General features: G+C 29.2%; 1 protein-coding gene across 1 annotated transcript; it reads left to right on the forward strand.

The window, feature by feature from the left end:
• Nucleotides 1-23,742: 23,742 nt before the first annotated feature.
• LOC136082578 (tigger transposable element-derived protein 4-like) lies at nt 23,743-25,524 on the forward strand. The gene is made up of 3 exons (XM_065801991.1): nt 23,743-24,116; nt 24,337-24,647; nt 25,061-25,524. Exons 1-3 carry the CDS (start codon nt 23,743-23,745, stop codon nt 25,522-25,524), a joined length of 1,149 nt encoding a protein of 382 aa, XP_065658063.1.
• Nucleotides 25,525-25,817: the final 293 nt, after the last annotated feature.

The following is a 25,817-nucleotide window of genomic DNA, read 5'->3' on the forward strand; positions in this document are numbered from 1 at the left end:
ATATATATATATATATATATATATATATATATATATATATATATATATATATATATATATATATATATATATATATATATATATAAAATATATATATATATATATATATATATATATATATATATATATATATATATATATATATATATATATATTACATATTTTGAAAATAAAAAAACAAGGCTTTGAAAGTAGATCGCAATGATCTTATCGTCAGAAGCCTTTTACAAAAGAGAGTACGTAAAACATAAAAGCGTCTTTATTCAAGAGATTACGTTAAAATATCATAAAAACAGTATTTCTTACTTGAATATATGAAATATAAATTGTGCTCAAGTATAAAACATAAATTGAGCGTTCATAATTCAAAATGATAAAACATTATTTCGTCACAAAAAAATTTAATTGAAAGTATTCTAAGAGAGTTTCAATTGAGAATATAATATAAACTATTTCTCATATTAAATTTGCTTAATGGTTTTAAAATAAATAGACCTTTAAAAATTAAAGGAAATAAATTATACTTCCATACATAAACAAAAGATTAAATTTTATATACATTTAGTTTCTATGTAACGAGGATTCTCATTTTATTATTAAAAAAACTGAAGAAAGTAAGACTCAAACAGCAGAACTAATTAAACGGATCGCATGTTTCTGACGGCTATAAAGACAGTGCTTTTATCAGTGCATCCCCAGGCAATAACTCCATAATTTATATAACTATAAATAAAAAGGTATTAAAGTTTAGTTAAGTTTTTTTTTTTTTTAAATCTAAATGACCTCGCGCCTTATATAAAAATTCGATAATTTTGAAACTTTTGAGGAGACATAGTCAATATGTTGTTTCCAGGTGATTTCTCGTCAATAAAAATGCCCAGGTATTTAAGTGATAGAATCTCTCTCTTTTTTTTTTTTTTTGCCATATAAATTTATTAAAGTCGTAAAGCATAATATAAATACAAACAACAGGGGCAAGAAGAAGACATAATTGGTCTTATCATCAAACCACCCCTTGGTCTATACCGTAAATATAAGACAACAAAAATTAAAAAACGTAACACTATATAATATAAAACGTTTTTCTGAAGACTTAGTAAAATAAAAATCATCGGTCCTAAAGTCCTATTTTAACTTTTTGCTTTTGTATTGGCTAAGAAAAATTTAAAAAAAAAAAAAGGAATTAGTACAAAGAAACTATATTACTAAAAAGCAAGCAAGCAAATACGCATAATCCTGAAGCTTTCCTTTTACACCAGCATATACCTTGAAATATGTAAATAATTCTTATAAACCATAATTTTTTGTATATATTAAAAAAAAAAAAAAAAAAAAGAAGAATTTAAGCAAATTTTAATTTCAATTTGGCTAAGAACTTTTGGTAAATTTAAAGGCAGAAAACGTTTTACGGAGAGCGGGTGGAAAAGAATTTTGTTTTGTTACACTTAACGTTAACTTGTTAGATTTAAACCATTTAGATATGTTTTGAAGTACCATTTAGAAACCATTTAGATACGTTTTGAAGTTCGTCATTGAAAATAGTAGATAAATGTCACTATTAAAGAAAAATAAGTTTGTGTCATTTGCAAACATAATACCTAAAAGATTTGATACTTTATGCAAGTCGTTGATATATATTAAAATCAAAATATGGAACCTTGCAGAATACCACAGGAAACATGTTACATACAGGCCCGCAGGAATAAAAATTATATAGGAGGGGGGGGGGGGGAAGAGCAATACTACTTCGAAATAGTTTTGCGGACTATTCGTTTTTCGTTTTTTATTTTAGCCATTTTTTCAGTTATTGTTTCAAAATTATTTATTTGAAAAATCACTGAGGGAGGGAAGGGGGAGCGGCAAATGTTGCCCACCCGGTTGCTACGGGTCTGACATAAACAATGAACTGTTTATGATTAAGTTCACTACAAGAAACAAATTGTTTTTTGTAAGATACATAACTTTGAAACCAATTAATTACTCTTCTCTCAATTGGCACACAGACGTCCATAGTACGTCCAAGGACGTCTAAAATGGTCCGTTCGAACGTCTGTGGACGCCCCAAATGCAAAGACTTTCGTTCGTTCATTTTAGACCTATAAAGTACATCCAAAACAGTCCTGTTACGGAGAAAACTGTCCACGGAGTAAGTTGTCCGGTCGGACATTTTACTCCGGAGTAGGACGTCCGAGTTTGTCCAATCCGTCCGTCTAGGACAATTTACTCCGGAGCAAACTGTCCTACGTTGGAGTGAACTGTCCTACTTTTTAGCGGATTATTTGTTCCGGACCACTCAAGGAATGTATTTTATTGTTTGTTTAAACGATGGTTTGAGAGCTTTAGTACCTAATTAACTTTGCAACATATATTACAAACGTATGTTTTTTAAATGCGATTTAAACAGAATGTTTTTTTCGACCTTGTACTAAACATAAAATTGAAACAAAAAACTTGAAATTTTCAGGGTGTGCTCTTTAACAATTACTTGAGGGACTGTAGCAGAATCGCAGAAAATTCATGATAGTATTTTAAGTTTTGAACAATTATCTTAAATAAAAAAAGGATTTTTTCTTTTTGCTTTACCTGCTTAGATCTGCTATTTCGATAGAAAAATTTTTATCAAAAATTTCCAAACACTCTAAGTTCATTTTATATAAACTGTATAAATAAAAGATATAAAATTACAAATACATTTATTTTTGATTTGTCTATTTTTTTAATAAAATGTTACGTTTTTCTTTTACTTTCCCTATGGATGATTTTTGATAAAAGTAATGAAAAAAATAATTATTTAATTTTTCAAAGTATTTTTAATGTATTAAAATGAAAAGAAAATTACAAAGAAAAAATAAAATAAAAAACCCTTTCTTAAATATATGGTTTAAATCATTTAATTTTTTAATTAGAATTGAAACACTTACAAATTACTTACAGCTTTAAAAAATGATTATACTTCTTTGATTTTCTTCTGATAATTCTCTTTTCATTGGGAGTGCAACTGTTGGGATAGTCCCCTTTAGTTGAGTAAATAATAAGATCAAGAAAGCCTTGCTCTTCTTTTTCATCATTCACTTCATTCATTTTATTTAAGAAACTTAAGTAAGTTTAAAAAAAATGCATCTACCAAACTGGTTGACTTTTGTCAACCAATTTATATATTTTGACAAAAAAATCTAATAATGTAGGTCATTTACGAAAAGTTTAAGTAAATACCAGCTAATAATATTAATGATACAAATAACAATGACAAAAACAAAATAATAAACTAAAACAATTACAAGAATGATAAGATAATTTTATATTTAAAAAAATCAGTATTCATTTTTAAACAACAATAATAATTATCACTATTCTATTAAATAAACCGTTCCATTAATGACACACAACTACATAAACAACTATGATAGGTTTGTTTGATTAGATAAGGTAAACTTTGTGGGGTTTAAGAAATAGTACAACAGACATATTATAGTAGAGTTATACACAATTTCTAAGAGTATATTAAAAGTATTTAAAATCTACCACACAACAAATTATCACAATAACATTACGGTATAACAAAAATTATTACTGTAAATAATTAATGGTACAAAACAGCAATAAGATATTATATAATAAAAGTTAAATCATATTTTGAAATGTTACTCGAAATAAAACTAATCCTACCTTTATTGAGTTGTATTCAAATTTCCCTTAACTGTTGGCAAATGATTAACAAAGAAAACTTAAATTCATGGAAGTTTACTAAATTAAAACCATATATCAAAAGTAGGCAAACTAAAATAAAATAATGTCAAAATTAAATCTAATGAAATAATGAAATAAAAAAGAATCATTTTTTTAGATACAGATGAAAACAAATCAAAAACTTTTAGTTTTTAAAACCTTATAACAAAAAACTTCTTCAAACTCCAAGCATAAATAAATAAACAAAACTCCAAGCATAAATAAAAATAATAAAGAAATACATCCTAATAAAGAAATAAAGCTCCAGCATAAATAAAATTATAGACAAAATAAGTATAAATATAAAAAAGAAGAAGAAGAAGAAGATGAAGAAAAAGAAGAAGAACAATAACTCTTTAAACTAATTCTACTCTTTGAGCTAGTACTATTTTTTAAGTTAATGCTACATTTTTAGCTAATAATACTCTTTAACCTAATACTACTATTTAACCTAAATTTCTAGTTTATTTATCATAAACTTGCTACAACTTGTAAAATCAAACAATTATCTTACTTGTAGTACAATTAAGATGGTTATTTGATTTTAAATTTGATATAAAACTTTATGACACTCACAAATGAAATTGTAACTCTGCTGCTACATCGAATCAGGGTTTAGGATAAGGCAGCAGTCTTTTCTTTCATTATTCTTCGTTTTTTCATTTTTTTCTGAAAATTCATATTTGATCAATGTAACGAAAATGTGGTAACAAATTGTTACATAAATATGTAATAGTAGACATATATATATATATATAGGTAAACAATATATAATAGAAGTCAAAAATACGCTTCGTTTTCAAATTTAAAGCGGTTGCCATAATTATAGTCAGCGATACAGCGATATGTTATATGTAGGTACGTGCGTATCTGGCTTTTTACGGCACGATTTCAAAGACAAAAACTGTAACTTTTTTTTTCACAGCGTGCTCGAAGTCGGTGTGGTAAAGATGTATTTATTTGCCTTTCTTTTTAGAATTTTATATTAGCTTAGACTTTATTAAAAAAGTAGAATATTTTATCTTGAATAAATTATGGTTTTTTTTCACGTGTAATAAATTTTTCAGTTTTTTTATTGCTATTTTTTTAATATTGCTAGTTTTTTTATTGCTATTTGTTATCGGCATGTCGGTACATATTTGTTAACGACATGTCGGTACATATTTGTTATCGGCATGTCGGTACATATTTGTTATCGGCATGTCGGTACATATTTGTTATTGGCATGTCGGTACATATTTGTTATCGGCATGTCGGTACATATTTGAAATTTTCCAGTCAACTGTATAGATCTATTTTTTATGTGCCTGCCAAGTTTCATTAAAAAATGTTCATGACCACATACCGTATTTTTTGACCCAGTCGAGGTGCCATTTTCACCTCTTTTAGTATTACTGTTCCTGTTACACTTTATAAAACTGTTTCTGCTATTGTTACTGTTACTTTTTGTTATAAATTTTTTTTTTTTTTTACATTTACCAGTGATTTTCATTCGGTTTTAAAATTTCGTTTCTGTTCCGGAGGTGCATTAACATTGAAGGCATGTTGGTACATTTAAAATTTTTCAGGCAACTGTATAGATCTATTTTCTATGTGCCTGCCAAATTTCATAAAATATTCATGACCTCATACCCTATTGTTCCGCGCAGTGAAGGTATGTATTTCCACTTCCGTTAGATAGTGTTAGGGGGAGGGGCGGTTTTTGACAGTGGAAAATTCAGTATTTTTGATTTTTTATTCATTATAATGATATATTTTATTAAAACTGTTATACAAACTTTTTTTTTAGTAGCCTTTTACTACTAAGAATATTTGGGTTTTCTTTTTTTATAATTATTAAATGATTTACACAAAAACTAACAAATATAATTAAGGTGGTTATATATTAATTTTTTTTTTGATGCCATACTCTTTCACCCACCAAAATTAGTTTAAAGGCAAAATTCTGCAAAATAAAATTTAAAATGCTAAAATTAAAATTATATAACACTATTTTATGATGATACAGCATAAAAATCATTAAAAACAAAAACAGCATTTTCTCAGCTTTTTCCATACCCATAATTTACCATATAGCCACCTTAAGCTATATATGATATATAAAAAGAGAAAGCATAAAGAGGATATTAAAGGTTTCAGAGATAAGGCAAAGGCTAGAGCATACAGATTTAAATATCTAAATCAAGTTATTACTCGTAAGGAAAAGATAATTTCTCAATTTAGAAAAAATTCAAAAAAAGTTTTTTAAATTTACAATTGAAAAAACTTCAAAATCAAATTTTTTGTTTGAAACAACAGCTGACATCCACGTAAAGAAAGTTTTCTTATCAAAAGGCAATGTTAAGCCAGCAACTTGCTAAAAAAATTCTGCAATTCTTGTACTGCAAAATGACATTCTGAATTTACAGGAAGAGTTGGAGAAAATTCAGCAAGTAACACAAAGCACCAAAAATGAAAAATACTACTCCGCAGATATTAGGAGACATATATATATATAACATGCTTGTGTGTCAAGTTCCTACACAAAGTGTGCCATCTCTGCTCCGTAAAATTGGGGAACATACTGGCTATCGATTTAGTCAAATTCTACATCGTACAACTGTAGAATAAATGATGCGTGAGCTTGGTGTGCTTTCAGACTTACAGGCTGCTGAGGTAGCATTTACAACAAAAGATCTGATACTTGGTTTTGATGCAACAACCCAGGAGGGTGTTCATGTAAATGCTGTGCACTTGACAACGGAATCAGTATGTATGGTTGTAGTTATTGATCAACTTCCTGGAGGTACAGGTTATGACTATCAGAGTCATATTACAAAGCCTATTGATAATCTTGCTAAGTTATGTAGTGATTTCTATCAGCTCAAATATACTGACGTAAGAAGCACTATTATTGGGAACATAACAAATAAAATGAGTGATAGAGTTGCAACAAACCATGCAACAATCGCAAAGTTAAATCTTGTTTGGCAGAAATTATTAAATGAACTAAACTGTCACCTTCACCCCTTAGACACAATGACCAGCTTTTGTAAGTCTTCACTTAAAGCATTAGAGACTTCAAAATGGAAACTTTTGACTGTCTGCAGAGAAAGAGACTGCATTGCAGCAAACATTGTGGTACAGCTGAAAAAATTTCGCTACAAGGATGCAAAAGATACTCTAACTTATCTAAACCATTCTTTTACTTTAATATATTTAGTTTTCTAAATAAAATTTCGAGTTAAAATGAAATATTATAATTAGTGCATGTTTTTATTTCACATTCTTCTTGCAATTGCCAAAATGAGCCTTTTAATGATACTCATAGGTGATCCAAAAGGTTTTGTAACCTTTTTGGACCAACACGAGTTGCCCAGAGGATTGCTACCAGGCTATAGAGGCAACAGACTACAATGCTTTTTCACACATGTGGTATTTTGATCCATCATTATGCCATATTGAAGATATTTCTGTGTTCTGGCTTGGCGTTATGCGGAGGTCTGCAAAATTTACATCTGAAACAGGTACCTTTTTTTCTTTTTTATACCTGTTCAGTTTATTTGATAAAGTGCTACGCCATATTATAGGCTATAGAATTAGTTACAAATATAGTTACAAATACAAATTACAATTAGTAATGACATTTGCAAGATTAACGGGGAGTAAAGACTATTATAAACAAAGATTATTCTTTGTTACTAATTAACTTTTTCACCTTAGGTATCCGTGAGTTGTGTGTTTTAGCTTTAATTGGAAAGCTACTTTCTGGTCCTTGGATGACAAAATTTTATACTGCACCAGGTACGAGACTTGACTACTTATCTGGCATTCAGGAAGTAAAAGATGTTCGGAACACTCTTATTGAGAGCAGCAAGAATCTCTTATCTTTACTTAAACGAAAAACTGATTTCTTTGGTAATGATATTGAAGATGTAGTATTTGATTCAATAATCAGCTTTTGCCCAGTAACTGATGAAATGAGTAAAGCATTAGCTGACTGCCTTAATGCAGTTATTAGCGTCATTGACAGGCAGCACAAGTGGCAATTTGAAATGAGTTCTAATGATCACCTTAAAGACCAGACAATGTCAGCTAGGTTTCACAACATTGGTTCAGAAGAACTTATGGGTATGTTTAGCGCTGCAAAGCACAAAGCTCCAAATGCCACTCTTTGTTTTCTTTCTTCAAAACTTCGTGCTTGCAAAAATAAAACAACTGCTCTGTTATGCAAAAAGCCAAATGATATTCAAAACAAGTTGATATTATGGGCTATAACAAGTTGATATTATCTCTAATGCCAGAAAAAAGCGGTTTACAAAAATGCAATGTCATAATGACCTGAAGTTAGAATTGATAAAACAAATGGCAGATAAAATTCAGAAAAAAGAAAACAAAGAACGCAGAAATGTAGAAAAAATATTAAAAAATTGCATGCCTGATCTGGTAAAAGAAATGTTTCCTGACCTAGAAAATAATGAGGCCTCAGATATCGAAAAAATTCTTATTGGAGCTTCTATTGGAAAGAAGTATTTTCCACACGTGGTTCGATAATGCCACTAACACCCAGGATGTATATTACGGCAGAATTGTTGGCATTAAAAAGAAGAAAAGTGATGAATATATAGTTTCTTATTGGAAACCAAAAGAGAATGAAGATGATGATGGTGTTAAGTATAAAGTGAGCAAATATCAACTTTCAGCATACATAATAAGTGGTGATATGGTGATATCATAATAGAAATGTGTAATAAGGTATATGTTATTTTAAATAATAGTATGTCTTCTAAACTTGCGTTAACAGATATTTTTTACAGATAGTAGGTTAATCTTTATTTTTTATAATAAATTTTACAGTGCCTACTGTATATCATATTCTCTACCCTCCCCTTTTTTTGAGATAATGAAAAGATTTATATTTATTTAATTTGTTTTTATGTATACATATATGTATATACATATATCAGGCTTGGCCAGGAAGGCGTGCGATTTCACGTCATAATATGACCACGCAAATACTATTTGATTTAATTAACTTGACCACGGCTGTTAATAAGTTTTAAAAATTTGTATGTTTTAAAAACGCGCTATAAAAATCATTACTCAACTATAAAGAAACTTAAAAAAAACTTATCGTTAAAGAAGCAAATAAATTTTCGTAAAAAAAATAGCGAAAAACAAAATAAAAATAACTTTACCAAAACTAAAATAGCAAAAATAAAATTAAAACTTTACTAAAATAAAAAAATTAACTATAACGATAAGATTATCTAAATTACGTTTGAAATAAATAACTTTGAATCGTTTATCTTTACTAATGTTTTTATAATTTCATATTATGCGAAACCCTTTTTAAATAAAGTAACAGCTTACAACGGACAATTGTTTAATAAACGCGTACATTCAAAAGTTTAAAAAAAGATTCTTAACAATTCTTCGCACAAAAAGTAAAAAAAGTAAAAATAATTAAATCGTTTATTTAAAAAACTTATAATTTTTTTTATTTAAAAACATTTATAATAAAAAATAAATGCTTAAATAAATATAAAAAAACATATATTATTCATTAATGTTTTTATAAAAAATCATTAGCAGTGATTTGTTACTTTTTATTTAAATGCGTTTCAATAATATAAAAACGAAAGTAAAAATCAAAGTTATTTAATTCAAACGGCTTTCAAAAAAGTTATATATTTTTTTCTTCTCAGCAAAAACTTTAACGATTCTAATATAAAGTTTATTAAAGAGACCTTCGCTGTTAAAAGTCGTCGCTTATAAATTTTTTTTTTTTAATTTTTGCTTTTGTTTTACTTATAAAAAAATCTTATATAATTAAACAATATAAACAAAAAATTATACAACTTTCAATGATACTTTAATTAAAATCATTAGCTACCTTATTTAAAAGCGTTTTGCTAATAAAAAAACATAAGTAAAGATAAACGTGTCGAAATTATTTATTTTCAAAGTAATTAAAAACTAATTATTTCGGGGCGTTTGTTTAAAACCGTGGTTGGGTCGTCGGAACAAACTATTGTTTGCGTGGTCATATAAAGACTTGAAATCGCACGCCTACCTGGCCAAGCCTGATATATGTATATAGAAATGTAATATTAGGAAGTCGGTTAGTTACCGATATCCAACAACCAGGGTTGACCTGGTTGCAACGAGCTATGGGAAACCAAAGCTCATTTGCTGTTTGACATGGGCGGATTGCCTGGCTCATGACCATTAATGTTAATCATAATGATGGCTATACATTGTTTCTACCCAGAAAGACAGACTTTTGCTTGCATGGGTTGAGAGATGTTAGTGTTTAGTTACAATAAATCAGTTCACTCTAGGCAAATGGGATATGCCATTACCAGATAGTTACGCTAACACAATATAACTTTCTTTTCATTATAATTTATAATCAAATCTATTATATTTCAGGTTGAAAAGTATTGAAGGATCTACTTTTATCGATTTTTCTGTTTGGTAATGGGAAATGCGTTGTGTATCAGGAGTTAAGTGATTTTGAATTTTTTTTTATGTTAGGAAATCATTCTCATCTTCTCTAATTTGTAATGGGTTTTTCGGTTATTGTGCAAAATATCTAATATAATTTCATTTATCTTTATTTGCAAGGTTTTAACCATAATGACAGCTTGCTACTGTAGATGTTTATTTTAAAGACCTCAAGATTATATCTATTAATTCAGTAATAACAGTTACAAGTTAATTTATTATACATTAGTTAATAGTTAGCCTTAATTTTTTTTTAAATATTATATAACTGATATATTTTATCTTATCTACCATTGCAAGATGATTGCAACATGATGAAAACCACACGATTGCTTTGATGGATCTTTTTCATATCAAGGTTAAACCGGTTCATATTTTTTTAGAGATTGATTATGTTTATTAATGCAATAATAACAGTTATAAATTTATTTATTATCCGCGACATAAGGCATCATAAATAGGTATGGCGATACTAATTTAGGGGTTTACTTTATTTTAGATATCTTTGGATGTGGTTTCCTTTGCGTACTAAAGAACCAACACTTTCTAGCTATGAATGTCACAGTTTAGTTTGCTTCAAAAACTAGGTTTTCTTCAAAGCCACAATTCTGTTAAAAACATTACTAAGAAAAAAAGGAAAATAATTATTATAGTCTAAATTTTTTGTTAAAGAAGTATGTTTTTAAAAAAATTATCTTTATTTTTTGCGGTTTGTTGGAATTTAGTTAGATAGATATAAGGATACAGAAGGGAAAATAAAGGAGAGCCGTGGTGGACATGCCCCCTCCCCCCCCCCCCCCCATTGTTTAGATGGATATTTTTTTGTAGGTTTTTAGTTGAACTATATGGTGTTTTATGATTATGTTTTTGTACTCCGGCCCCCGCTGAATTATCACGCCTTTTCCGATGTTATATATGTATATATATCTTTTTTGTATATATATCTTTCATTGAAATTCATTAGTAACGATAAAAATAAGGCGAAAACGCTGAGGCTTTTAATGTATTTAAAGATCACCTATATGCATTTAAAGATACGCTATAGAAATCCTTGCCTTGGTGCATATTTGATAAAATAAATATATAAATCCTTAACCGTATATATATATATATATATATATATATATATATATATATATATATATATATATATATATATATATATATATATATATATATATATATATATATATATATATATATATATATATTTATATAATTATTGTAAATATTGCAAAAAAACGCGGTATTTTTTTATGCATGTTTTATAAAATTTTGTCATAAATTTTACTAATTCGTTTTAATCCTTAAAAATATTTTGTTACTTTAATTCGAAACTCTTTTAATTACGTTTTTTAATCGTTTTGCACATTTCACTAGGCAAAATCAAGCGCAAATTAACAATGATTTTATTATAAAGCTGCCGTTAGCCGAACGTGAGTTTTATACATAAGTTGCATTTTTCTTAAGAGCCGTTTTTTCTAAGAATCAGGCAAATTCCTGAAACTGTGGAAGTGACCTTCTCCAAATTGCTTGAATTTTTTATATATTGATCAGAATATAGAGAAAACCTGTTGGGGAAAAAAAAAATTTTCAAAAATGTTTCGTTCACTCGGAATCTGGGCTTAAATTTTTGAGATTTTTTTTAAAATTTTTAGAAGTTTAGTTTTTGCCACCTTTGAACCCATTTTTTTGGCAAGGCAAAAAGTTGCACATAGCTTTTGTAGTTAATATCAGACGTAACCCAAAAGCTCTCTCCAAAAAATATAAAAAAGTTGCGTGACACTGTGCGGTTGGCTAATTATCATAGTTCAAAAGTACAAAATCAATCACTTTTGTCAATTTTTAATCGGAGTTAATTCTAGCGGCGAAGTGTTGCACACAATTTTTCTTTTAGGATTTGAAATTATCAAAGGTATTGAGTCTAAAAATGCAAAGAAAGTTATGTGATACCTAAGGCCTATTAATATATTAAGGCTTGAAATTGGAAAAAAATGTTTTAGTATACTTACAAAATGAACCATTACGGCAGAGGCGCTTAGTTTTGTAAAAATGTAAACATATCCAACTGTCAATACAAAAAGGTCCTAACATAATAATAAAAAAAATTCGTGTGATTTATTAATAGAGTCATTTACACACATTATCCACCACATCACACATAATTTCTACTCTGCTGCAGTAAGTTTCTCTAAGAATAATGATATGACTGTATTATAGTCTTCTTCGGATAATGAATAATCGCCACAACCACTGATTAGAAAAGGAGCATTTACTAAACAGATAATTTTATCAGTTTGGTTATTTATCTCCTCGGTAGTAACTGGCCAGCGAAAAGTATTCTTCTCTTGCCCGTTAATCATACAATTAACTCTGATCCCAGTTATAGATACCTAAAAGTATTAGCGCAACATTTAAAATAATATAATAAAGAGTTTATGATTTGTTTAATTTTGCTTACATTCAATAAAACTTGTAAAGTCTTATATAATGTCATTCTGAAATTATTTTTACATTTTATTTATATTCCTTTTATTTTAGAGCACTGTTTTGTAAAACAAAATAAAAACTTGAAACTAATATATACTTTGAATAATATTACCTCCACATTATATCCAATATTCCATTGTTTTTCATATGCAACAGCAACCCAATCATTCACTTTCCATACAAGACAAATTTCTTTTGCAAGATTGGCGATGTCTTCCTCATATTTATTATCATCTTCATTGTCTCCTGCCAGATTAAAGTCATCATTTTCGCCATAAACTTCTTTGTTATCGTTAACCTGACTATTTTCATTATTTTCTGTTGTCGGTTCTACCAGCTTACCTTTTCTTTTCAGGTTACTAAATCTATAACAATATCAATTGTACATATTTTTAAACATATGTAAACAAACACACAAAATTATAACTTTCACCTAAATTTTAATTTCATATTTGTAAAAGAACTATTTAACAGTCAGAAACATAATCTAATTTGCAAAAGTTTTGATAGCAACAATGCCTACCTTGAAAATAAAGATCTTATCTGTTGGCTAGTTACATATTGATCAGGCGGAAGTTCTCTCCTCAGCTGCATGTGAACCTGCTCAGGGCTCATTTTATTACCTGATTCTTCTCCACGAATAAAGTATTTATACAACAGTTCTTTCTGCTGATTTGAAAATCTAAAAGAACTTCGAACTGGTAATGCCCAACCTTGCAATAGAAAAATGTTCATGCAATGTGGTTTGTTTTTTACGGAAGCACTGTTAGAGGATGAAGAAATTGGCATATTTAGTTGTGAAGTAATTTTCATCTTATGAACAAACGAGTTGCGAACTTTATCCAATGATGTTAATGATTTCGGAACTGTATGAAGACCGGATAGCATGTGTTCTTCTAACTCAGCATCGCTTTCAAATGATAAAGTACAATTCATTTCAGTGCAAAATCTTAATGAATATAATTGCCTGTCACTTCTTTTCTGTTTTTCCTTAAGTGACTTGTTACGCTTAATTGAATTATCTGTTTTGCTATATGGCAACAACAACTTAATCGAGGATTGAATTTTAAGATTTCGATACTCTTGTTCAATTCCCTCACCGATATTGAAATAACGCCACATCTTCATACTTTTCTCACCAAACTCAAATGAGTGATAGTTGCTAATGTTCTTAATCTTTGGTCCAGTAACTACAGTTTTATCATTGCTAATTTGAGCAACTGCTACTTTTGCATCTTTAGCGCCAAAACTATAATGCATAGCCTTGTGTATATCTTCAGCAGTCAAAAGATTATTACCAGAGTCAACGTAACTCCTTAAAATTGTCTTTACAACTGCACTCTCCCTGTCACATTGATCTTTTCCACAACAGGGTTCATTATAATCATATCTCAGCAACTTTATATCTCTCTCTTTGCATACATTGTAGATTGCTTCAGCTGAAAGATTTCCCTGATAGCAGCCGGCATTATCAGATTTGGTAAACATTTTCTTGATATGCAGTTGATCAATTCTGAATTGGTCTAAAACTGCAGTGGCTAACGAAACAACATCACCTATTCCCTGATCACACCTATACATTGAAGTAAAGTAAACACGTTTGAATAACTTTCCTGCTATTTTTAAGAAAAATATATCTACATGTAAACTCATTCCTTTCTTGCCAAAATACTCTCTTTGGCCCTCTCTGTATCGAACCGGAAGAATTTTTTGACAAAAATCTTTAAGCCAGAAAGCAGTTTCATCGTTTAATTGCTTAAAAGCTTCGATTTTTGCCTTTTTCTGTTGATAATCTCTCATCAGGTGTTTTATGTAGTTGAATACATCCTTTACAGCAATTTCCAAATCATAAATAGAATCAGCATCGTCAGAATTTTGAATTGTTAGTTATTTGATCATCTCGATAGCTTTGCACAAATCATAGCAATCGGCACATACCACTTCTGATATCTCTGTGTTGGATTGAAGATTTTTTTGAGATGGATCTGATAAGGCATGTTTTGAGCTATGAAAAGAAATGTTTGAGTCATTGACACTACGATTGGTTTGATAACTTGTTTTCAAATACCTTTTTCCTTTTTCAAGGGCAGCTTCGAGAGATTTAGAACTAAATCTTTGTGCCAATTTTTGTAATGTTTGAAAACCATTCATGCCTGAAGCAGTAACATCATCTAATCCAGCTAAGCTTTTTCGACTTGAAGGTTTTATTGCATGCAATACTTTCCACAAACTTGAATCAGATAATGGTATATAATTGTTTTCACTACAACTTTTTCGATAGAACATGATAGCGTGACTATATTTTGTCGTCAGTATTGCATGCACTATCTTTTGTTCTTCACCGCTGTCGTATTTTAATTTGGTTATTCCATAAGCAACATCATGCAAAATACCGCTTGTAAATATAAAGTCTAAGAAATGTTCACACTTTGTTTGATCAAGACTAGATCGGACGAATACTTTCTTCTCTGGAAATGCCAACCCTTTATGAGATGCATGCCATTTCTTGCTGTTTCTATACGATGTTTGGTACACTCAAATGTGTTCATTATAAACTTTTTGGTATACTTGGTATGGTCTAATAATGAGAGGATAACTAACTTTCCCATGGAATCACTTTGCTTATATACTTTCTGAGCACGAATAATTTCAATTGGGAGAGGGCTATTTATTTCATCAACATTTTTACTGTTAAGAAAATCTATAAGTATTTCCTCTTGTCCAGGAGCAACAGCTTCCGCAAATTTTTTATTTAGTAAGTTTTCTTGGTGAACATACTTGCGTTTTAACTTATCTTTAGTAGTATCTTCCAGATATTCGAACTTCCTTTTTAATCTAAATTTTATTGGACTTGCATTAAGAACCTCAGTTACACTCTCACGGCTTCTTAGAGATTCGTCCAAAATCTCCTGTGAAACATTAATTTCACCGGGATCAAATTCTTCATCTGGAGTAGCAGGTGTCATATATGTTTGTTCTTGTTGTGTTTGTGTTTCTGTACATAAATTGGTGTTTTCGTTGACTCTAGATAAAGCAGTTTCTTGCTTTAAATGGGTAAAACACAGCATTGTACCAACTGAAAATACTTCATTGCATCGCTTTGACATTGATATGACGACATGTATTGGTGACGCCCTTAAAGCGGGAGATTTTTTTGCTTTTATATTTAGATGGTGAGGATGAAAGCATGTTTTTGGAGGACTCCATGCAATACCAAACGTGTACCGGTGAAAAGCACATATTTGTTCATCCTTTTCAAGATTTCTTTTAAGTCTATTTGCAATAAGTCCATTTTCTTCCCAAATATTATTATCGTTTAATCGCATGACCTAAAAACAATTTTTTAAACAATTATTAAGTGTGTCATTTAAAGCATTGTTTATAATCTGACTCTTCACGAAAAATGTTTACAAGTTTGAAATGCATTGTTGTTATTATTAAAATACAATATTGCAAGAGTGTGATTAATTTAGTGATTATTTATTAAAAGAGTGAGGAATTAATTAAAAGAGCTATTTTTTTTTGTTTAAAGAACTTTGTCTCAAAATCTTATTGCAGAGAAGTTATAAAGTATGTAATTATAAAAATTATATTACAGTCTGCGTAAATTTAAAATACATAATTACCTTTAAGTTGATGAGGTGTTTCTTAACATCAACATCTCCCAGCTGATGAATGTAGAACATTTTGTTTATAATTTTATGTTTTTTGAATGATCCACAATTTCCTTTTGAAAAGCAACAACAGTTTTCATAAAAATACTTGTTTTGTTTCATACTCAACTAAAAACAAGTTCTATTTATGCAGTACCTATTTCTCAATAGCAATGATAAAATATCTACTCTATTTATGCAAATTTTAAAGATCGTTAAAATAAAGCTAAGACATTTTTATGGTAAAGTAAACAACCGCCCACTAACTTGTTTCTCCACAATCGTGATATCAGCGATTCTTCTTCCATTCGATCACCACAAGTTATTTGGTTATGACGTAAATTTAAATAATTCACTTCTGATCATGTATTGTTTTTTATTATTATTTATTTCAATTGTTATGATTTCTATATCATAGTCAGAAACGCTTAAATTTTTTCTTAACATTACGTGCAATGTTTTGTGTAATGCTAAATGCTAATTTTGGATGATAGAAATTTTATTGTGAGCGAAAACCTCATCTGTGTGTCCAAAAAAATATCTCTTCGTACTTAATCATTTTTAACAATTTGTACCTTTATTTTTAACTTAATATCTAAAGATCACACGAATTTTTTTTATTATTATGTTAGGACCTTTTTGTATTGACAGTTGGATATGTTTATATTTTTACAAAACTAAGCGCCTCTGCCGTAATGGTTCATTTTGTAAGTATACTAAAACATTTTTTTCCAATTTCAAGCCTCAATATATTAATAGGCCTTAGGTATCACATAACTTTCTTTGCATTTTTAGACTCAATACCTTTGATAATTTCAAATCCTAAAAGAAAAATTGTGTGCAACACTTCGCCGCTAGAATTAACTCCGATTAAAAATTGACAAAAGTGATTGATTTTGTACTTTTGAACTATGATAATTAGCCAACCGCACAGTGTCACGCAACTTTTTTATATTTTTTGGAGAGAGCTTTTGGGTTACGTCTGATATTAACTACAAAAGCTATGTGCAACTTTTTGCCTTGCCAAAAAAATGGGTTCAAAGGTGGCAAAAACTAAACTTCTAAAAATTTTAAAAAAAATCTCAAAAATTTAAGCCCAGATTCCGAGTGAACGAAACATTTTTGAAAATTTTTTTTTTCCCCAACAGGTTTTCTCTATATTCTGATCAGTATATTAAAAACTCAAGCAATTTGGAAGAGGTCACTTCCATTGACTGCCTGATTCTTACAAAAAATGACTCTTAAGCAATACTTCATAAAAAATATTGTTACTTAAATGAGCATAACTTTTTTTTTAATCATTCTTTTTTCATAAAGTTTTCACCATTTAATTACAAATTCAAAGCTCTTTCGAACCATATATAAAACTTGAATAAATAAATGGTTTGAAATTTTTACACACGTACCTATTATATCAAAATCGGTGTCGTAAGAACACATTTTTTGTAATTGTAACAATATTGCTGTAATATTTATGTTATTATCGTACCATCATTATGAATATACATTGTAGAATTTTGTTTCATAAGCTGTGTTATTATCTATTCTTAGTTATATATATATTATAAATTACAATGTGATTATTATTATGGGGAACCATGGAACCAATTTAACGTCCAGTTTATAAGTTTATAAACGGAGTTATAAAAGAAGTTTATAAACTCCTATAAAATTTTTTTAACTGTTTCAAACACTTTCTCTGTTGCTTTAACCAAAATTTTTGAATTTCAGGGCATTTCACGGAAGACATTAATATAGACAGTGACTATGATGACAACACTGTTAGACCAACTGGAACAAAAGAAACTTCATTACTCTTTGTTTATTAAAATGCATGGCAGAAAAGGTTGTTAGCCAAATATGGGAAATTTTGTAGTAAAAACAAATATAGATTATCAATTGGTTGGCTTATTTGTATGCGAGAATGAAACTGAGGAATCAATAAGTGAGGCTCTATCATTTTTAAAGTCTTGGAATAATGATCTTAATCCTAAATATGGAATGTCTGAATATTATTTCGAAGAAGTTAACAGTTTGGAGAAGTTTTTCGAAGGTCGAAATTTACATATATATTTTTCAAAAAAATAAGAAAAATATATAGACAAAAGTTCATTCTTATTTAACATATTGTGTTTGTGTTAAAAGGAACAAGAAGTGAGCAAGAAATTATTTCTTTTTTACCCATATCCATTTCAGGGTGTGTTGCATTTATATGTGATTTTCATCGTGAGCAGGTGTGGGATCGATGGATCAAAACTAAATGTAATGGCTTAATGGAAGATAGGCTAAAGATTATGACACGTACGAGATATGTGAGTCTGCAATACAAAATTTTAAAAATTCTTTGTATTGGATAAATCATGAAGCTCTAAAAAATTATATATCAAGATATTGGTTAGCAATAAAACATGCAAGTTTGATTTCTTGGTAGTTTGAGATTTAAACATAACTTTAAACAATTTTTTTAAACTATTTTACTTCTCCAAGATCATGTAACTGCAGTTAAGAAAACCACAATTTTTTAAAATTCTTTTTATAATCAGCGTTGGGTGACAGCATATCTTCATAACCGTTTATTGGTCAATTGTAACGCAAACAATAGTGTTGAGCAACAGCACAAAACTCTAAAAGATAAGGATCAATCAAATCACCGGTATAGTTCTCTCACTAGGATTTTAACTGTTGTAATTGAGGATTTTCTTTGTGATAAGTTTGAAAAGTATGTTAACTTTATAATTTTTTTTTTTTTTATAAATTTCTTAATATTCCATAACAAAAGTATTTTTTTATAGCTATAATGGAAGCAATCAGTTAATGAGCTCTAAATATATGCGTTATGTTGATGATATTGATTGTTAGATAATAGATTGCCCTCGACCTATAGTGAAATATTGACTTGTTAAGAAATCACTGAGAGTATTGACATTACAGGAATTCTAGTTAAAGGGTGTGGAAAATTTTCTTTACAATATTACAAAGACAACACAGAGCAAAATTATGTAATAGATTTTGGCGATGAAAGCAAAATGTCTAGCTGCACTTGCATTGATTGAAAAAGGTCATGTAATCCTTGCAAGCATTTTTTTTTTGTTTTGAAAAAATATCCGTGTTGGAACTGGGAATCAAATCTCTCTTTTATATAGAATGTCTGCATATCTAATTTTAGATATTGATTTTGAATTTGATAAAGCAAAGACCAAAGGACCTAATGATAAACTAAATACAACTACTTATGCAAGTGACATTTCCAACAATGAGTATAAAGATTCCAGTACTGACAGAAATGAAAATGGTGAAGTATTAGTGAAAGCAGATGCTCAAAAAGGAAGAAATACAGGAAAGAAACCAATTACTAGTAAATCAATAACAAGCTATTTGAGTGAATTACAAAGTCTCAGTTTTCTAATTGAACATGATGAAAATTTGCTTGGAAACACATATAAGGAGTTGAGTAACATCATTGAAAATGTGAAAAATGCTGTACCTAAAGAAAGTTGCTTGCCACTTCTGCCAAATAATGACAAAACATCACATTTGCAGAAAAGTTGTTTTAAATATCATAAGCTACCAGCAACAAAAACGAAAAAAATACAAAGTTTACGAGTTGGAGAAAGAAAAAAGAAAAGTTATTGGCTGCTTCTAAAATCAGAGTAACATTTAAACCAGAAAAAAAACATGTAGAAACTAAAATAGTAAATGATAATTTATAAGACTATGAAAACTTATTAGAGTTTAAAGATGAGCGCATTGTCTGCAGTGATGATGAATATACAGGTTCTGATGAAAATACAAATACAGATAAAAAAAACAGTAAAATAAGTCTCTATCAAAATGACTTATCAGATATATCAAACAATGGATGGATCTGATAATGTTATAAATATGTTTCAAAGCATGATGAAAATCCAATTCAAAGATATCAATGGTCTGCAAGGCACTATTATTGGACAAAATTTTGCTTTCAATACTTACAACACTTATACAATAATATACCATTTGTTCAGGTTTTGCACGATGGTCATAGTCCATCTCAACATTGCCATTTCAACATATAAATGTAAGAAGACATGGTGAGATCTTCTTGATGGACAGTCTGTTTCGTGGTAAAGTTGCACATCATACAAAGCGACAGATATGTGCCATCTTGAAATGCACGTATAACAAGTTAACTATTCGTGTATTAGCGGTTCAACAGTAGTCCAATCGGGCAGATTGGTGCGGCCGTGGCGCAGTGGTTAGAGCGCTTGCTTTGTAAGCAGGAGATCCAGGTTCGAAACGAGCTCTGGACAAATTTTCGCGTCACGGTAAGGAAGGAGGCGTAAACTTCCTGGTTAAATGCACTTCCGCGGTGCTCTGTGACAAGACCATTAGGACTTCTTGGGGCACCGAAAAAATATAAAAAAATAAAAAAAAATAAAAAATAAGATTGTAGTGTCTTTGTTATTTCTTTTATTTATCATATTATTAGCACAAAAACAAACCTTGACAAAATAACATTCTCGATACCAGAGATGAGAGCACACATATTGCAATGCATTCAGTTTAACAAAGTTTCTTCTTTCCCTCAGTTGTTAGCAGATTGAAAAAGATGCATTCATAAGGATATTTGTATAGAACTTTTTTGCAGCTGTAGAATGCCATATAATCCTGCGGAAAATCAACTGAAAGAGAAACAAATGGCGCAGTGTAATCGCTTTCAACAGTGGTTCCACAGAATGTGTGAAAACATTCCAGATTTTGTCTTTTCTAAAAAGAATCGTAGAACACCATGGTATTGTTATTGCTGTGGGCAAGCAGTTTGATAAATACTTAATTAAGTTTTGTAGTAAATATCTTAACAATGATAATTTAAAAAATTATAGCCTTTTTTCATATGGTTTTTATAAATCTTTTTATAAATCTGACATTACATGTCAGATTTATAAAAAGTGGGGTATGTTTTTCTTTTAATAATAATCCTTTTCCATCCTACGTTTTGACTGATATTTTGAGATATTTTTGTTTGTCATGATTGAGAATAGAGTTTTGTAACGTTTAATTTTTAACTAATTGTTTCAAAAGGTAAGATATTTTAATTTCAGTTGCAATAAGAGTATTTCTAAGTAGTGGTAATTTATTAAATATTTATTAGCAATAAGTTTGCTTTACTTTATCAATCTTGTGGATAATCAGCTTTAAGTTTTTCATTTGTGTATGTTATATGCATAAATAGTATATTTTCTATTTGCATCAGTGAAAATATTTTGATATGTTAATTCTATAAGTATGTATTTTAGAAGTTTGTTTTATTATTATTTATTTCATTCTTCAGATTTATAATTTCTTTTTGTAAATCATTATTATTAATTTAATATTATTAGAAAATCACATATATGGGTATAGTTTGATATGATCAGATTTATTTTTAAAATCAAACTACAAACCATTTAAGAACACTAACAATTTTCTAAAACTATTTTTATGACCTTAAATCACATTTATTATAAATATCTAATATATTTTTATTCATATTGCATCCAAGAACTTTTTAAGTTTGTCGAATACGGTGATTTCTTAGCTGTGAAAGTATAATTTTTGAATATTAGTTTATGTTAGAGGATTTTTTTTTTGTTATTTTTTGGTTTTTAGATGACTTAAATACTTAATTGAAATTGGTAATGTGTGACTATTATTTTTTATCAACAATGCTTTAAAGATTTTATAAGCCAATTATACGTTGTATTGTCGTTGTGGTATTATTTTGGTGTACGTTGTTTAGTTGTGGTTATTTTGGTGTACTATTAGCAAATATTATTTTTGAGTGGTGAGATACTTATTTCAAATTTACATTTCATGGATTGATTCAGTATTAATATTTATCTATTTGATAATTCAACTAGGGTCCAGTTGTTATTATATGCATTAACATTTGTTAACAATATATAGTAATACTGAACTTATATAGTATATATAGTATCTTTATATAGTATCTCTATATAGTAATACTGAATTTATATAGTATCTTTATATAGTAATACTCTATATAGTAATACTGAACTTAATATTAATGCTAGTACCCCTTTTTTAATTAAAGTGCTCTTTTATGCGTTTTTTGAAACAATGATTTTAAGAAAAGTTCTAATTTATTGTTATATTCTAAAGTTCTAGTTTATTGCTATATTTCATTTATTCAATTATTTCATTCATTCTATATATTCAGCTTTATATTTCAATAGTGATATAGAACTCATGTTGTACTTTTGACTTCTTCCTTTACTGTAACGTCAGGGTTGACTCAAGGTTCTATCATTAACCCACTAATTTTTCTTATAGTTTTCAATAATGATCTCTCAGAAATTTTCTCATCTAAGGTGACATTATTTTCTGACGATACCACTATTAATTCTTGTCTTTACTAGAAGTCAGCACTCTGATTGCTTGGATGGGGTATTTGAGCTTTTGATTTTGCTCCTGGTATGGAACGGCGCTCTCATTGGTTGGTGATCTTTAACTCAGATAAAACTTAATTGTTTTCAGCTAATCGTTATTGCAATAATCTGGATTATTTTTCATCTATGAATGGTAACAATCAGTCATCTAAATTGCGTCTTCTAGGATTATCTCTTACTTCTGATCTTTTATAGAAACCACATATCAAATCCATTACAAAATTAGCTTAGGTGGCATCTCTTTACCATGCTTCAGATATCTTACTCCGGATTCTATTCTTCGTCTCTATAAATCTCTAATCTGTCTTTGTATGGAATACTGTTGTCATATCTATTGAGGATCTTCCAATGATGCCCTTTAATGATGCCTACAAATATTACAATAGTAGTTGCTCTAAAGCAAGTAGAGAATAAATTTTAGTAGATGGCACCAGAGCTAGCGTCTCTGGTGTCATCTACTAAAATTTATTCTCGTGTTCCTTGTCATTCAATTAAGTCTCATCCTTATACTATGTCTGTCCCTAAGTGCTCTCAATCTTTTGAATGTTTTGTTAATTTTATCATACTCTATAGCCTTCATCTTCAGTCTTGTTTAAAACAAATAAAAATCATTATTTATGTTTAAATATTTATTATTACAGTACAATCTCTCTAATTCGAATATCCTTAATTCGAAAACCTCTATAATTTGACTAATTGTAAAGTCACCGTGAAGTGCGCTTAAGAAACTCATTTCTTTAACTTTCTGTAATTCGAATCTCTATAATTCGAAAACCTCTGCAATTCGAATGCATTTCTCAGACCTGTCAGTAAGATTCTCTCTGTAAATCAAACTTTTTAAATTTTTGTCGTATAAAACGCTCGTTAACTATCGAACTCTTTTTTCAAATTTCGAATGTTTTGATTTTTTGTTTAACACTTAGTGTGAATTATCTCCTTCTGTTTAAAAAAAAATCATGGCATCAAAAAGACTGCATAAAGAAAACAATTTAAAGCTGAAATACGAAGCTCTACTGGAATTGGAGAAAGGAAAAACAAATGAAGAAGTTTCGAAAATCTTTGATATTCCACCAAACACTCTTTCAACCTGGAAAAAGAATAAAGATAAAATCTTTGACGCTTTTCGTCAAGGAAATTTGACTAAACGGGTGAAACTTGATACGTATTATCAAGTCAACAAAGCTGTACTTAAATGGTTCAAACGAATGAGAGCTGATAATGTCCCAATCAATGGTTTGCTGGTAAAAGAAAAAGCTTTATATTTTGCGAAAGAGTTAAGCTTCGAAAATTTTCAAGCTTCGGATGGATGGCTAGACAAATTTAAGAAAAAGTAAATTAATTTTTTATTTTATTCTCTCCATTTTTTATGATTAATGACTTAACAATATATGATTATTCTACAGCTTTTTTTTAATTGCTTTAAAAAAATAAAGTAAATATTTTCCAGAATTAGACATTCTGGAAAAATGCAAAGACTTCGAAGTTAAATTCAAACGTATATATCACACGTATAAGTTACGTTAAAGCAATTATTTTTTTTTTTGTTGTAGATATGGTATATCTTTCAAAACCATTTCTGGAGAGGCAAAGTCTGATAACGATCAGATGATCGCTCCATGGCTCGAAACCACACTGTCTACAATTCTCTCTCGATACCCACTTGAAAATTTTTTTAATGCCGATGAATTCAGTATTTTCTACCAATGTTTGCCTGACAAAAGTTTACATTTTAAAAATGAAAAGAGCATAGGAGGCAAGCATAGTAAAGTTCGTCTGACTGGGATGGCCGCAGGTAATGTTAAAGGAGAAAGACTTTCAATGTTTGTAATTGGAAAATCGAAGTCTCCTAGATGTTTTAAAGGTGTGAAAAATATTCCTTGTTGCTATCAGGCCCAACCAAAAAGTTGGATGTCGGCAGAATAATTTGATTAGTGGGTTAAAGAAATTGACTTAAAGTTTAGTTTTCAGAAAAGGAAAATTGCTTTAATTGTACATAATTGTTTTGCCCATCCTAACGTGCAGAAACTTGATTGAGTGGAGCTTATCATTCTTCTACCGAAAAAAACTTCGATCACATTACCTATGGATCAAGGAGTTATCCGATCTCTCAAAGCCAAATATCGCTCACTTGCAGTGAAAAAGCAAATTGCTGCCTTAGAAAAAGAGAACAAGATGCTTAAGTTTTTTATCTTGCTTAACTGCTATGTTTATGCCAACAAAAGCATGGAATTCCATTCCAGATCAAACCTTCATAAATTGTTTCAAAAAAATTAGGAATATCATTAGAAGCAGTAGAAAAGCATGTAAATGATGAAAACGACCCTTTCTGTGGCTTAGATGTAGACGAGACTGTAATGGAAAACTTAAGAGATGATCTCGAATTGTTAAAAACAAAATTCAATGCAGATTTTAACCTCACGGCCGACGAGTTAGTAGACATAGATTTGGATGCTTGCATTGCCGACAAATTATCAGATGAGGACATCATTGCAGAAGTTTCTGAGCATGATGCTATTGAAACTGAAGAGGAATCTGATGATAAGTGCGTTGGTATTTCTGACAATGCTACAAAACCAAGTCTAAACGAAGCGATGCATGCTGTCAATGTACTCGAGAATTACAGTCTTTATTCTAACTTTGGAGATGATTTGACGAAGGCTCTTAAAGACATAAATCGTGTCATTGAAATGGATTTAAAAGCCTCAAAAAGACAATCTACATTTACTGACTTTTTTTGAAAATGTAAAAGTTTAAATCACATAGTATATATTGCATTTAGGCCTAAGAATCACTATTTGTTTGTTTGTTTCATTTTCATTCTTATTTCTTATTTTATTACTTTGACCATTTTATTACTTTGAATATTTGAAAAAAAGTCAACTTTCTAAAATTTGAAAATCTCTCTAATTCGAACTTTTTTTTCCCCCGTTAAATTTGAATTTGAGAGATTGTACTGTATTACAATTAGAAACTTTGGTTAAAAAACCTTTAAAGATTTAGAGATTTTTATTGTTTTTATTGTTTGTTTTTT

Source organism: Hydra vulgaris, chromosome 07, assembly GCF_038396675.1.
Source record: "Hydra vulgaris chromosome 07, alternate assembly HydraT2T_AEP".
In the NCBI taxonomy this organism is placed as follows: Eukaryota; Metazoa; Cnidaria; class Hydrozoa; order Anthoathecata; family Hydridae; genus Hydra; species Hydra vulgaris.

Bases quoted from the DNA above. Each gene is read 5' to 3' on its own strand.
- LOC136082578 (XM_065801991.1), top strand. From the start codon at position 23,743: ATGGCATCAAAAAGACTGCATAAAGAAAACAATTTAAAGCTGAAATAC. The intron at 24,117-24,336 runs GTAAATTAATTT...TTTTTGTTGTAG, and splicing joins CTAGACAAATTTAAGAAAAA to ATATGGTATATCTTTCAAAA. The intron at 24,648-25,060 runs GTGTGAAAAATA...CAAAAAAATTAG, and splicing joins GTCTCCTAGATGTTTTAAAG to GAATATCATTAGAAGCAGTA.